The sequence below is a fragment of the Giraffa tippelskirchi genome, chromosome 7 (genome assembly GCF_054371585.1).
Source record: "Giraffa tippelskirchi isolate mGirTip1 chromosome 7, T2T-mGirTip1v1.2.pri, whole genome shotgun sequence".
NCBI lineage: Eukaryota > Metazoa > Chordata > Mammalia > Artiodactyla > Giraffidae > Giraffa > Giraffa tippelskirchi.
In genome coordinates, this window is record NC_137281.1 from 4,104,822 (window position 1) to 4,118,947 (window position 14,126).

The 14,126-nt window shown below is 47.3% G+C and overlaps 1 protein-coding gene across 1 annotated transcript in view; it reads left to right on the forward strand.

Moving 5' to 3' along the window:
• The first annotated feature begins 7,289 nt into the window (after positions 1–7,289).
• The window catches only part of LOC145515075 (uncharacterized), an 82,998-nt gene continuing 76,161 nt past the window's right edge, over positions 7,290–14,126 (forward strand). Inside the window, 3 exon segments of the mRNA XM_081514530.1 lie at positions 7,290–8,629; positions 11,718–11,848; positions 13,964–14,090. Coding sequence (XP_081370656.1) covers positions 8,554–8,629; positions 11,718–11,848; positions 13,964–14,090 — 334 coding nt within the window. The 5' untranslated portion in view covers positions 7,290–8,553.

A 14,126-nucleotide genomic window follows, 5' to 3' on the forward strand; every position in this document is an offset into this window, starting at 1 on the left:
GACCGTGAAGCCCAACAAGAAGCCGATAAAAGAATGAAACAGAAAGAAAGCGGCCCTGCTAGCAGCGGCACTGAGGAGCTCAGATCAAGTGAAACAGACTGATCCCTCGTGGAAAGGGGAAACTAAGAAGAGACCACCTCTATGTCATGAGCAGTGTGCCCATTGCAAAGAGACCAGATCCTGGAGGAATGAGTTCCCCCATTGCAGAGGGACATCGAAAGGGCCCAAGAAATTCAGTCGACCCGACAAAGAAATGTACCAGCCTGAGCCAGCCTTCCAAAACCTTATCTGCCTGGCTGGAGCAGAATCAGAGTAGGGAAGACCCAGCTCCCTGATCCTAGGCCCCCGGGAGCCCATGGTCACAACGAAAGTAGGGGGCCAATCAATGACTTTTATGGCGGATGCCAGGGCTGAACACTCCGTGGTAACCACACCTGTGGCTCCCCTCACAGGCTGAACAGCGACTATTTTGGGGGCCACAGTGGACATGAAAGCCCACTCATTTTGCAAGGCCCATTTGTGTCAGCTAGGGGGCCATCTGGGAACTCATGAATTTCTCCACTTACCGGAATGCCCCATTCCCCTGCTAGGTAGAAACCTACTGACAAAGCTGGGGGCACAAATAATCACCTTTGCTCCCGGAAAGCCTGTGAGCCTCACCCTGAGGAGACAATCAGCTCTGATGATGGACGTGACTGTGCCCAGTGAAGATCAATGACATCTCTATTCCTCAGGGAGGGAACAAATAAATCCCCCCAGAGTACTAAAAGAATTCCCTGATGTCTGGGCAGAGAAGGGGCTCCCAGGTTTTGTCAATAACCATGTGCCCATTACAGTGGCCCCGAGGCCAGAAGCCACACCTGTTAGACGGAAACAATATCCAGAACCATGGGAGGCACGCCTGGGAATTTAGGACCATGTCCAGTGCCTACGAGATGCCAAGATGGTAATCTAATGTCAGTATCTTTGGCACACCCCACTCTTACCAGTCCAAAAGCCTGGAGGTAATGATTACCGCCCCATCCAGGACCTCCCCGCCATCAACAGTGCAGTGATCATCATCCATCCAGTGGTCCCAAATCCTTGCACTCTCATGAGTCTCTTACCTGCTCAGGCAAGCTGGTTCACATGCCTCGATCTCAAGGATGCATTCTTCTGCCTCCAGCTGTCACCAGCCAGTCAGCCCTTGTTTGCCTTTCAATGGGATGACCCACACATCTGGAGAAAGACACAGCTGACTTGGACCAGACTGCCACAAGGCTTTAAAAACTCACCTACCCTGTTTGGTGAACCCTTGGCTATGGACCTTGCTGCCTTTCCTGGAGAAACTTAGAACTGCACCCCACTCCAGCACGTGGATGACCTGTTGCTAGCCGGTCCCACCCAGGGAACTGCTGGAGGCACCAAAGCCCCGCTGGCTCTATTCTCCACCACAGGACACAACGTGTCATGGAAAAGGCTCAGATCTGCAGACAGAAGGTCAAGTACCTCAGGTTTGTCATCTCAAAAGGGCATTGGGCACTGAGACATGAGAGGAAACAAGCCATCTGTTCAATACCTCGGCTGAACACCAAGAAAGAAGTCCCTGAGTTGGCACTCCTGGATTCTGCCGGATCTGGAGACCGGGTTTCTCTGAAATTGCCAAGCCTTTGTATAAAGTCACAGCAGGGTTTGGTAAGGACCCCCTGGAGTGGGGACCTGAACAACGAGAGGGCCTTTAAGGAGATTAAGAGACCCTTGAACAGTGCTCCAGCATTAAGGCTGCAGATGAGACACGGGACCTTACCCTCTTTGTACATGAAAAAATCACACTGCACTGGGGGTCCTCACACAAACAGTTGAGCCATGGCAGCGCCCAGTCACATACCTGTCCAAACGACTGGATCCAGTGGCCACGGATGGCCGCCATGCCTCTGGGCAATAGCTGCCACTGTGATTTTGGCCAGAGAAGCAGATAAGCTTACACTGGGACAAAATGTAAATGTAAAGGTTCCCCATGCTGTTACTGCCCTGATGAACAGGGCACACAAGTGGCTGACCATCTCCAGGATGATTCACCATCAAGAACTGCTTTGCAAAAACCCACGGGTCCAACTCAAGACTGTGCGGACACTGAATCCCACCACTTTTTACCTACAGAAGCAGGAACCCCGATCATAACAGTGAGGAGCTCATAGATGAGATTTACTCAAGCGGGCTGCACCTGATGGACATTCCCTTCTGGAACCCAGAACTGCAACTATTCACTGACGGAAGCAGTTTCATCCCAGAGGGGCAGCCCAAAGCAGGCTCTGCCATAACAACTGACTAGATAGTGAAGCCTGAGGCCCTGCCACAAGGGTGGTCAGCACAGCGGGCTGAGCTATGGGCACTCGCCTAGGCACTAAGACATGCCAAAGGGAAAGGAGTCAACATCTATACCGAGGTGAGGTGTGCTTTTGCTACTTTACATGTACATGGAGCCATTTATAAAGAAAGGGGGCTATTCACAGCAGGGGGAAAGGAGATTAAAAACAAAAAAGAAATCTTCAGCTGCTAGAAGCAGTCTGGAAGCCTTCCCAGTGGCAGTCATCCATTGTAAAGGCCATCAGCGAGGAACTGATCCAATCAGCAAAGGGAATTGGTTGGGTGACCAGGCGGCCAAGGAGGCTGCGACCCAACCGAGCCCCACAGTGGGTCCCAATTCAATCTTTAAGGTCCTCTTGGCAGCAGAATTGCCTCCATCACCAAAGTACCCCAAGAAGAAGATCAATGGGCTCTAAATGAGGGAAGAATAAAAAAAGGAGGGCTGCTGGAATCTCCCAGACCAAAGACTCTTTGTCTCCAGCAATATAGAAATCCAGCTGGTAAAACAACATCATGAGAAAACTCGTTTAGGAAAAACCGCACTGGAGAGCTTACTGAGCCGCTACTATTGCTTTCCTAAGCTCCCAACCTTGTGTGTGCAGATCAGGTCTAGCTGTGTGACTTGTGCTCAGAACAATGCCAGCGAAGGACCGAGACCCAACCCAGGGGTGCTGACAGTTGGGACACTGCCCTTTGAAGGTCTAGAAGTGGACATTACTGAAGCCCTTATAGGGGCTTTAAGTATTTCCTTGTGCTAGTCTGCAACTACACAGGACGGGCTGAACCCTACCCCCTTGCGCTGAACGGGCACGAGAAGTGGCCAAGGCCCTGTGAAGAGACATGATCCCAAGATATGGGCTGCCTCTCTCCATAAGGTCTCAGATAATCCAAACTTTATCCTGCACACTGGGGATCAAATGGAAGCTTCACACCGCTTACAGGCCACAGAGCTTAGGGAAAGTTGAACGCATAAATTGTACCCTCAGGACGACATTAGCTAAACTCTGTCAGGAGACCAGTTATCTTGGGTCAATATGTTAACCCCCAGTCTTACTCCGAGCCCCATGCACCCTGAGTCCTCAGGCTATTCTCCCTTTGAGATCTTTTACGAGAGAAAACCCCCAGTGAGAGAAAAACTCAAGGGAAACCCCCAACAACTAGCTGACCTGGAGATGTCCCGACACCTCCAGGTCCTGGGAAAAGTCTTCTACCATATCGCCCGAGAAACCGTAGAAAGGACACCCATTCTTTTGGGCAAATAGGTTCAACCCAATCAGCCAGATGAGGTATGGGTTGAAAATTGGAATAAAGAACCATGTCAGCCAGTTGGGACAGGCCCTCACACGGTTGTCCTGGCAACACCTACTGCTCTTAAAGTTACAGGCATCATGCCTTGGATCCACCACACCAGACTCAAGAAGGCAGCGGCTTCCTGTAATGAGGACACCTGAAAAACATTTCCAGACCCTGAAAATCCCCTCAAGGTTTGGTTCCAAAAACAAAGGCCCTCACCCACAAAAGACGCTGAGCCCTGCTCTAGTCCCCCCAGAAGCTAACTAGTCCACACACGGCAGAAGCTTGAAGATTCTTCAGCCTTGCTCCAGCCTCACTCTGGCAGCTGGCTGCTCAACGCAAGGTGGAATCTTCATGATCAGGCTATCCAAATATCAATGGATTTTTATTGTCAACCCTGGCCTCTATCCCTGATTGGTATTATTGCTGTGCTCTTCGCTACAGAACTAGCTTCAGTCACACCCCAGGACTGGGGTTTGGGTCAGGATGTGGGACAGATGCTTACTTATGTCTACCAATCAATTGGATGGGTATGTGCACCTTAGTTTTCCTCACTCCCCAGATGAATATTGGCCCTAACAACCAGACTCTTACCGTACCTCTGACAGCACATATGTGGTCAAAAAGAGCCATCCAGTTTATACCCCTACTAGTTGGGTTGGAAATTTTGGCTGGAGTAAGTATTGGAATAGGAGGAATTGCTTCATCAATCGCGTTCTGCCATACACTATCCAGGGACTTCACATGAAGGAGGAAACAGAACAGGCTCTCTCTTGAAGGCAGCACTCCATCTTGGGCCGGACTGTGGACTTTGAGCCATATGCCCAGTATCTATGGAAGCGACATATCAACTGGAAAACCAGGCCCCCGGAAGGAAGAGCTCCAGGGCTCTCCATCGCCTAAAAGAATACCCTAATTATCTGTGTAACCGAATAGAATCATACACTCTATTTTGCTTATTGGGGTATGACCACAGGCCTATTGATAATTGTCCACTGTTAACTACGTAGGCTTAAGGCTTATGACCGCGGGTTAACTTTGATTGTATCTTTCTTTTTCCTTTTTTCAGACTAGTTTCAGGGAACCTCATACACTTGGGTCATATAAGGTTTTTACAAAAACTGGTCGAGGTCTTTGGCTAAGAGGAGACTCTGCCTTGGGCCCGCCAGTGTAATAAACTGCACTCCACTATCTGCATTGTCCTTCTGAGTGAGTTTGTTTTCCAGAACATGTGGCTTACATTTGGTGCGTTGGCAGGGAAACTTCTCACTTTAAGGAGACAAGTACATTTAGGACTACTCCGAGGCCTTGCGGCTTGAATCTTCTAGACGGGGAAAGGCATCTCGCCCTTCTGGAAGGATTCTGCTTCTCAACGCCCGGACCTTTCACGTTAGCAGGTAGTGGACTGCAGCAGGGGAACTGAGCGCTCAGGTGAGGAGGAACCCATCCGGCAGGGTGGAAGAGGGGGCCTGATCATCCCCCTGGGAGGGACTAGAAGGGGCACAGACCCACAGGAGCCTGGAATAGTCAGGTGGCAGCAATTGCTTGGTACATAGGTGAAAGAGCATGTTAGGGTTTAGTAAGGAAATTTGTGAAGGTCATTTAGGAGGTGTGTCCATGCTGTCTTGGGGAAGATTATTACCAAGCAAACTCCAGGAGATGTTTAGAAGAAACTTGGTCCTTGTGTGCTCGTATTCTACCCTCCCCCAGGAGGTGTCCCATCTGCCGTGAAATTCTTGACCTCCTCGGAATTGTCAGGCTAGAAGGAGTGGGATACATAAGTGAGTATGAATTGACTTTCCCGGAGACAGCCTGGGATGCAGGATATTTAACCCATCTGTGTTTTCATCCACACCTGATCAAGCCCACTAAGGCAGAATGTGCCGGAGTCCCACTCCAGCTGGTCCAGGGGTCCCCAAGGCATGAACGACGTTGGCAAGAGGAAAGAAAGAAACAGAGTGTTTTTGATGGCCCAAGGACCATAATCTTTATTGCTTTAGTCTCTATTTATATAGCACATGTTCTTCTACGTAATGACTCTTACAATATTTTTCCGTTCAGATCAACATCCCCTGATTCTAAGATGTGTTAAAAGACCAGCGAATCACGGACCCATATTGGGTGCTGTACAGCAATGGCACCAGCCTGGTGAAACAAGGACGACTGTCGGGATATGCAGCAGTCATGGAAGAAACCATCGTTGAAGCTAGCTCTCTGCCATCACACTGATCTGCTCAACGGGTCAAACTATGTGCTCTAATCCGGACCCTCCAGCTGTCAAAAGGTAAGAAGACAGACATTTACACAGACTCCAGGTATGCTTTTGCCACTTTACATGTACGTGGGGCTTTATATAAAGAGAGAGGTCTTCTGACAGCCAACAGAAAGGACATTAAAAATAAAGAAGAAATCCTGACCCTATTAGGTGCTGTTTGGGAACCAGAAGGCGTTGCAGTCATACACTGCCGAGGACATCAAAAAGAGGATACCCACCAGGCTCGGGGAAGCAGACTGGCAGATAAGACCGCTAAACAAGCAGCCGAGGGCTGGGGGTGACAGGTGAAGCCCCTATTAAAGCTCTCGTATTGGTGGAGCTGCCTGAGCTAACACGGGAGCCCACTGAAGCCTAAAACCAACAGCCAAAGTGGAAGGGGGCCATCAGGACTGAAAAGGGATGGTGGGAATTGCCAAGTGGCAAATTATTGGTACCGAAGGAGCTGGCACCCACACTGGTAAGCCAAACACACCAAGCATCCCACCTAGGACATGATAAACTGGAAGAGCTAATTCGAAAATATTTCTTGGTTCCCCACCTCTCTTCCCTGTGCAGGACAGAACCTCAGAACTGCTTGGCATGCTCACAGGTCAATGCTGCCTCTCGGCACAGACGAAAACCTCCGGGGATTCAGCTGAAAGGCACGCTGCCCTTTGAACACCTGGAAGTGGACTTCACTGAAATGAAACCTCACCGACACTACCGTTACCTACTGATCGTGGTATGTACATTCTCGGGATGGGTAGAAGTGTTTCCTACCCGGACTGAAAGAGCATCAGAAGTAGCCCGGTGCCTGCTTAGGGAAATAGTTCCCAGATTTGGATTTCCTACCAGCATTGGATCAGACAATGGCCCGGCTTTCATAGCTGACAACTTTAAACAATAAATGGAAACTGCACACTGCATCTATTTCTGCTTTATTGACTATGCCAAAGCCTTTGACTGTGTGGATCACAATAAACTGTGGAAAATTCTTAAAGAGACGGGAATACCAGACCATGTGACCTGTCTCTTGACAAACCTGTATGCAGGTCAGGAAGCAACGGTTAGTACTGGACCTGAAACAACAGACTGGTTCGAAATAGGCAAATGAGAACGTCAAGGCTGTAGTTTGTCACCCTGCTTATTTAACTTATATGCAGAGTACATCATTTGAAACACTGTGCTGGAAGAAACACAAGCTGGAATCAAGATTGCCAGGAGAAATATCAATAACCTCAGATATGCAGATGACATCACCCTTATGGCAGAAAGCAAAGCGAAGAAGAACTAAAGAGCCTGTTGATGAAAGTGAAAGAGGAGAGTGAAAAAGTTGGCTTAAAGCTCAACATTCAGAAAACTAAGATCATGGCATCTGGTCCCATCACCTCATGGGAAATAAATGGGGAAACAGTGGAAACAGTGTCAGACTTAATTTGGGGGGGCTCCAAAATCACTGCTGATGGTGATTGCAGCCATGAAATTAAAAGACTCTTACTCCTTGGAAGGAAGGTTATGACCAACCTAGATAACATATTGAAAAGCAGAGACATTACTCTGCTAAAAAAGGTCCATCTAGTCAAGGCTATGGCTTTTCCAGTAGTCATGTATGGATGTGAGAGTTGGACAGTGAAGAAAGCTGAGAGCCCAAGAATTGATGCTTTTGAACTGTGGTGTTGGAGAAGAGTCTTGAGAGTCCCTTGGACTGCAAGAAGATCCAACCAGTCCATCCTAAAGGAGATCAGTCCTCAGTGTTCATTGGAAGGACTGCTGTTGAAGCTGAAACTCCAATACTTTGGCCACCTCATGGGAAGAGTTGACTCATTGGAAAAGACCCTAATGCTGAGAAGGATTGGGGGCAGGATGAGAAGGGGATGACAGAGGATGAGATGGCTGGATGGCATCACCAACTCGATGGACATGGGTTTCGGTGGACTCTGGGAGATGGTGATGGACAGGTAGGCCTGGTGTGTTGCGGTTCATGGGGTCACAAAGAGTCGGACACGACTGAGCGACTGAAATGAACTGAACTGAACTGCACACTGCATATAGGCCCCAGAGTTCTGGGATGGTGGAACGAACCAACCGGACACTTAAAGAGACACTCTCCAAATGGATCATAGAGACTGACTGCTCCTCAGTGTACTTGCTTCCGATGGCTCTGCTCAGACTCAGGATGACCCCACGGTCCCATGGCTATTCTCTGTACGAAATTGTGTATGGGAGGCCCCTCGCATAATAAAACAGGTGTCAACAAATTTGCCTCAGGTAGAGGGGATGAGATTTCACAGCAGATGGAACAACTGGGTAAAGTGATAAATCAGGTAACTAGGTTTGTACAAGAAAGGGTGCCGTTCTCCCTTGAGGAACAGATTCATGAGTTTACACTTGGTGACCAAGTATGGGTCAAAGATTGGAAACATGATTTACTAGCCCCTCAGTGGAAGGGCCTTATACTGTTATTCTAACTACCCCTACTGCAGTTAAAGTTGCAGGTGTTGCCCCTTAGATACATCATAGGAGGGTGAAGAGAGCATACCACCAAGACCCCAAAACGCTGAGTGGACTGCGCAGAGGGACCCTACTGACCCTCGAGAGACTAAGATCATCCTTAAGAAGGAAAAGAATATCCTAGACAAGCCCCTTGAGGATGCAGCCACATGATCAATTCCTGCTGCTTGGCCTCATCAACATGCACATTCCTTCGCGGACTTTCACAACACCTCCAACTCTTGGGTATGTGGGGCTGTGCCTCTGTCTGTGATGGATGGACTTTCCTGGAGGGTGTCATCGCTCCGCCAAGGAGATTTTAAACCACTCTGCTCTTTTCTGGGACAACAAAGAGACTTTCCTTTCTCTTGTCAATCATAATCTCTCCCTGCCCTCTTGGTCTAAGCCAGACCTACAGTCAATAGACTCAGGTCATGGAGTTACATATTATGTAAATACCAGTTTCATAGAAGTAACGAAAGCGGTAATCCAAAAGAGAATGGTTTTGGACATGGTCACAGCTGCCCAAGGAGGGACCTGTGCTATAATTAAGGTTGAATGTTGTATATATATTCCTGCTTTAGATGTCATGAAAAACCATGTAAAAACAATGTGAAAGGAAAACATTCCTTTCTGGACCTTGGTACTATCTTGGGTGAAGGGTGATTGGTAGAAAACTATATTTACCATTATTGTGCTTACCATTGTTATAGCTGCTTTGTGGACCGTGCATTTTACAATGTAGTATGGACTTTGTAACAGAGGTTGGTGTCGTTCTCCCAAATCGGGGGTTGGAGAGCCAGGGTGCAATATATCCCTGTGAATGATGCTGATACTATGAGTTAAGAGTGCCAAGAGTGGGGAAGGAAGGAGGAAACAGCAGGCTCCGACTGGAAAGCAGGACTGCATCCTGGGCCGGGCTGCGGCCTTTGAGCTGTCTGAGCAGTATCTATGGAAACGACATACCTCCTGGAAAGCCAGGACCCCGGAAGGAAGAGCCCCAGGGCTCTCCGAAGCCTAAAAGAATACCCTAATTATCTGTGTAACCGAATAGAATCATACACTCTATTATGCTTATTGGGGTATGACCACAGGCCTATTGATAATTGTCCACTGTTAACTCCCTAGGCTTAAGGCATATGATCGTGGGTTAACTTTGATTGTATCTTTCTTTTTCCTTTATTCAGACTACCTTCAGGGAACCTTTATACACTTAGGGTATATAAGGCTTTCACAAAAACTGGTTGGGGTCCTTGGCTAAGAGGAGACTCTGCCTTGGACCCGCAGGTGTAATAAGCTGCACTCCACTATCTGCATTGTTTTCTGGGTGGGTTTGTTTCCCAGAACGCGTGGCTACAACACACATACGACATTGAGAGAGTAGCCACATCTAGTGGCCTTAGAGCACCAACTAGATTCCTTGCTGAGGTGGTTTTAAGGAATAGGAGAGGGCTAGACCTACTGACAGCTTAAAAGGCAGGCCTCTGCGTCTTCTTGAATGAAGAATTCTGCTTTTATGTAAACCAATTAAGAATAGTCAAAGGCGTGGCCCAACAGCTAAGGGAATGAATCATGAAAAGGAGAGAGGAACTAGCAAATTCCTGGGGTAATTGGAACAATATCTGGAGCTGGGCATCATGGCTTCTCCCTTTAACCAGTCCTCTCTTCATGTTCTTTGCGGCACTTTTGTTTGGCCCTTGTATTCTCAAAGATCTTAGCCAGTTCATAACGTCTCAAATTCAGTCCATAAGTTACAAATGGCAATAGATCAATATAGTCCCCCGAACGAAATGAGCTCTGAATTACCTACCAAACATGAGCTGATGCTTTCTGCAATGACTGATAGAAGCATCAGGAGGGGCAAGGAAGAGGAAAATTTGAAATTTTTACATAACCGCCTGCCCCTTCTGCCTCTGTAACTCAGCTTGCTCCTCACAAAGTCTTGATCATGTACGTCTCAAAAAGAGGGGATTGACAATACCAGGAATTGGAACTTATCTCACTCGCCCTTGTCTTGCTCTTTGCAATTGCCCTAGCCCCTGTAAACCGGCTTAATCATGCCTGTCCATGTATAAAAACTCTGTAACCCCTTTGTTTGGGGCTCAGAGTTTGGAGTGTTAAGTCCTCTGGGTCCCCCGGCATAATAAACCTGAGTTCTCCAACTCTCAGAGTGTGGTGCTTGTTTTCTGCAACAATGGAAATGCCTTCAGGCTCCTGGTCTCTGAAGTTGGAGGTCCCTCACCTGCAGACAGGTGGTGATACTGCAAATCATTTTGTGAAAACCTGAGTCCCCAGGCTGCAGAGGGTAGTGAAGAAATCCTAGGTACTCAGGGTATCCTGTGGCTTCCAAAGTGGCACTAGTGGTAAAGAGCCGCTTGGCAATGCAGGAGACACCGAGAGATGTGAGTTCAATTCCTGGGTCAGGAAGATGCCCTGGAGGAGGGCATATCAACCCATATTCCAATATTCTTTCCTGGAGACTCCCCAGGGCAGAGGAGCCAGGCTGGCTACCCAATGTGGTGGCAAAGAGTCGGACACTACTGAGCGACTTAGAACGATAAAGGCAAGGCATGGTTGGGCCTTTGTTCTTGGGGTGCTTTCCTGGTGCCTGCAATGCAGGAGACCTCAGTCTGATCCCTGGGTCAGGAAGATTCCCTGGAGAGGGAAATGGCAGTCTACTCCAGGACGATTGCCTGGAAAATTCCAAGGAGAGAGGAGCCTGGTAGGGTATAGTCCAGGGGTCGCAAAGAGTCGGACACGACTGAGCAATTTCACTTTTTTCTTTTCTTTCCGAGAGCAAAGCTTTGCAGTAATCCAAGGCCCCCAGGTGATTCCCACCAAGCAAGCATTCCCCACCACGCCTCCCCCAAGGGCACAGGCAGAGCCAGTGGAGGGCCACACCCATCCTAGAAAGAGCCCCTCCCCAGGCAATCAGCCCAACATCCTTTGTTTCTAGAAATTCCCGCCCTAATCAGCAGCTCCAGAGAGGTCTAAGGTGTGCAGAGTGTGAGGCTGCAGCTCAGGGCTCCTAAATGCAGGTCTTCCTCTTGTGATGTTTCAGAAACACTCAAAATGTGTGTCAGGTAGGTCAGTAGTCCGGTCCGTATCTCCCGTAAATTCTACTGTGACCTGCTCTGTGTAATGCAAAAAGAAAGGAGAACTCTCAGGGGTGGTCTGCAAAGAGAATGCGCCAAAGGTAAGCACCAAACACAGGATGTGATTAGATATCAGATTATTCTTGATTGCCGCCTGCCGATCAGGAACAGAGGAAGCCAAAAAAAGGCTCAGAAAAGGGCCGGAGAAACATGAACCTTTTTTCTTATTTTCTCTGCAGCAGTTGCAGGTGAAAGGGCTGTGTGGATGCCTTTGAAGGTATTTTCTCAACCTGTGGATGTGAGTTTGCGACATAACATCCCCCGAGAAGACGCAGAGCAGCAGGAAGAGGAGGAAATGGCAGCTTCTCGGGTAAATGTCCTGTCCCGGGTCTGGGAATGTGTCTGCTTTTCCTCCTGAAATGCCTTGACTGAGAACCTGCAAACCTTTACTTCTCTGATTCTAAGTTTTCTCCCTGGGGGTTTGTTGATATCTGCTTCTTATTTTTTCCTTTTGTTCCTATAATAGTGAAGAGCAGCTCTTTAGACTAACTTCTCCGTTGAATCTCAGAGCCTGTTATCCATTGTCTGTATCCCGGCTTTCTCTAGAGCATGATGAATTCTCAGCATGAATTAGTGACGTTCAGTTGTTGACTATATGCCCTTTGTGTGAGATGAGCACGGGGAGGCACAGGTACCAGAGATTCCCACTGGGATATGGTCTGGTGTCAGGACCATAGGGAAGGAGGGGAAATGGCGTGATGAGTTTACATGTGGATGCAGCTTCAGCTCCTTAGAACAGGAGTTACAGATTGTCCTTCTAAACAGAGTGAACTCAGTGGTCCACAGTTCTTCAGAAAAGTTTCAGAAATAGAAACGTTGCAGAGACTGCTCTATATCGATGTGAGACTAACTACTTAAATGTAGTATTAGGCTACAGATTAGGGAAGGCACATATGAAGTGAAATTTGCTTACAACACATTTTTAAAATATTTATTTAGTTGGCTGCCCTGGGTCTTCTTGTGGCAGTTAAGATCTTCAGTCATCCTTGTAGTTTTCAGGTTCTCTGGTTGTGACATGTAAACTCTTAGCTACAGCATATGGGATCTACTTTGCTGATCAGGGAAAGAACCGGAGTTCCATGCATTGGGAGCTCAGGGTCTTAGTCACTGGATCATCACGAAGTCCCCAAACTAACATTTTTAGTGATAGATTCAGATCGTAGTTTCCATAATAGTGCCAAAATACCCATGCAGTGATAATGCATTCTTCCAGGTAGGTCTTACCCCATGACTCATGTTCACTGGTTTAGGTATTTCTGTGAGATTCCCATGCTCTGAATTTGTTTTTTTCGATTTGCTTTCAACAAGTGTCTTGGAAAGAAAAAGTGAGGGATGTACCTAAACTATCACAATTAATGGATTAAATTCACATCTTCCTACTTTCTTTCTGCTCTGGAAAATGAACACTCACGTGTGTTCAGCAGACATAGTGGGTGTGGGGAGTAGGCGTTTTCATCCCAAGCCCTTGTCTGTTCCTTTGCAGTACACTCCATGCTCACATCACAGAGTCTCACAGAGTCTCATCACATTTTGTATTTTCCAAAATGTTTACAAGAATCTTATTAGTCCTAACCTATGCTGGACTGTATTAAAATTTAAAATACAGCTCAGTACAAATAAAGAATATCATCCTCAAACATTATGCACATTTTTAATCCATTCAAAATTACCTGAGTTTAGTGACCTGAAACTTTTTCTCTCTTACACTTGATGAGTATAGAGCCCCATTTGAGTGTGTCTGTACTCAGTGGAGATGAGTTTAAGTAGGCGCTGGCAGTTGGTGATGGACAGGGAGTCCTGGCGTGCTGTGGTCCTGTTTCTCAGGAGTGGGAAGGACCAAGCTTCCCCGACTCCTGCAAATTCATTGGATGACTGCCACTTAGAAAGGCTTCCAGACTATCCTATTAGACCTGTTAAAATCTGTAAAACAGTTCAAGTTCCAACTTCAGTATGAATACTTACCTTACTATTCTCTTTCATTGCTGTTCAAAATCGTCATTCATCAAGCAGAATTTTCAACATTACTAACTCAAATAACCTTGCTAAAAATGTGGCACTTTGGCTCCACTTCAGAACTCTTGGCTCAGAATACACTTTAAAAAAAAATTTGCTGTTTCTTTGATAAACAATTTATCCTATGTCACACGAGTAGAACACTGAAAAATAAATATGCTAATGTCACTCTGATGATTTTATAATTTCTCTTTCAGATGAGAATAGTTTCTCTAATGACTTGTGGATCATAACACATCCTCTTTTCTTCACATTAGAAATTGGGTAGAAAGTATTGCTGTGTAAAAAATACATGCTGTAATACCAGCCAAGCCGCTAAATCATGACCAGGTCTCTGAACTTGCTGTTTTCATCTTGGGTCACATTAGGAAGTCTCCCCAGGGCCACATGGCATCTGTACTTTGTGTTTCAGGGACGGCTGACATGCCAGGATGTGACCATAGACTTCACTCAAGAGGAGTGGGAATGCCTGAACCTCGGCCAGCGTGAATTGTACAGGGACGTGATGGTAGAGAACTACAGGAACCTGGCCTCCTTGGGTGAGGATAACTGCCTTCCAGAATCCCTTATCTACG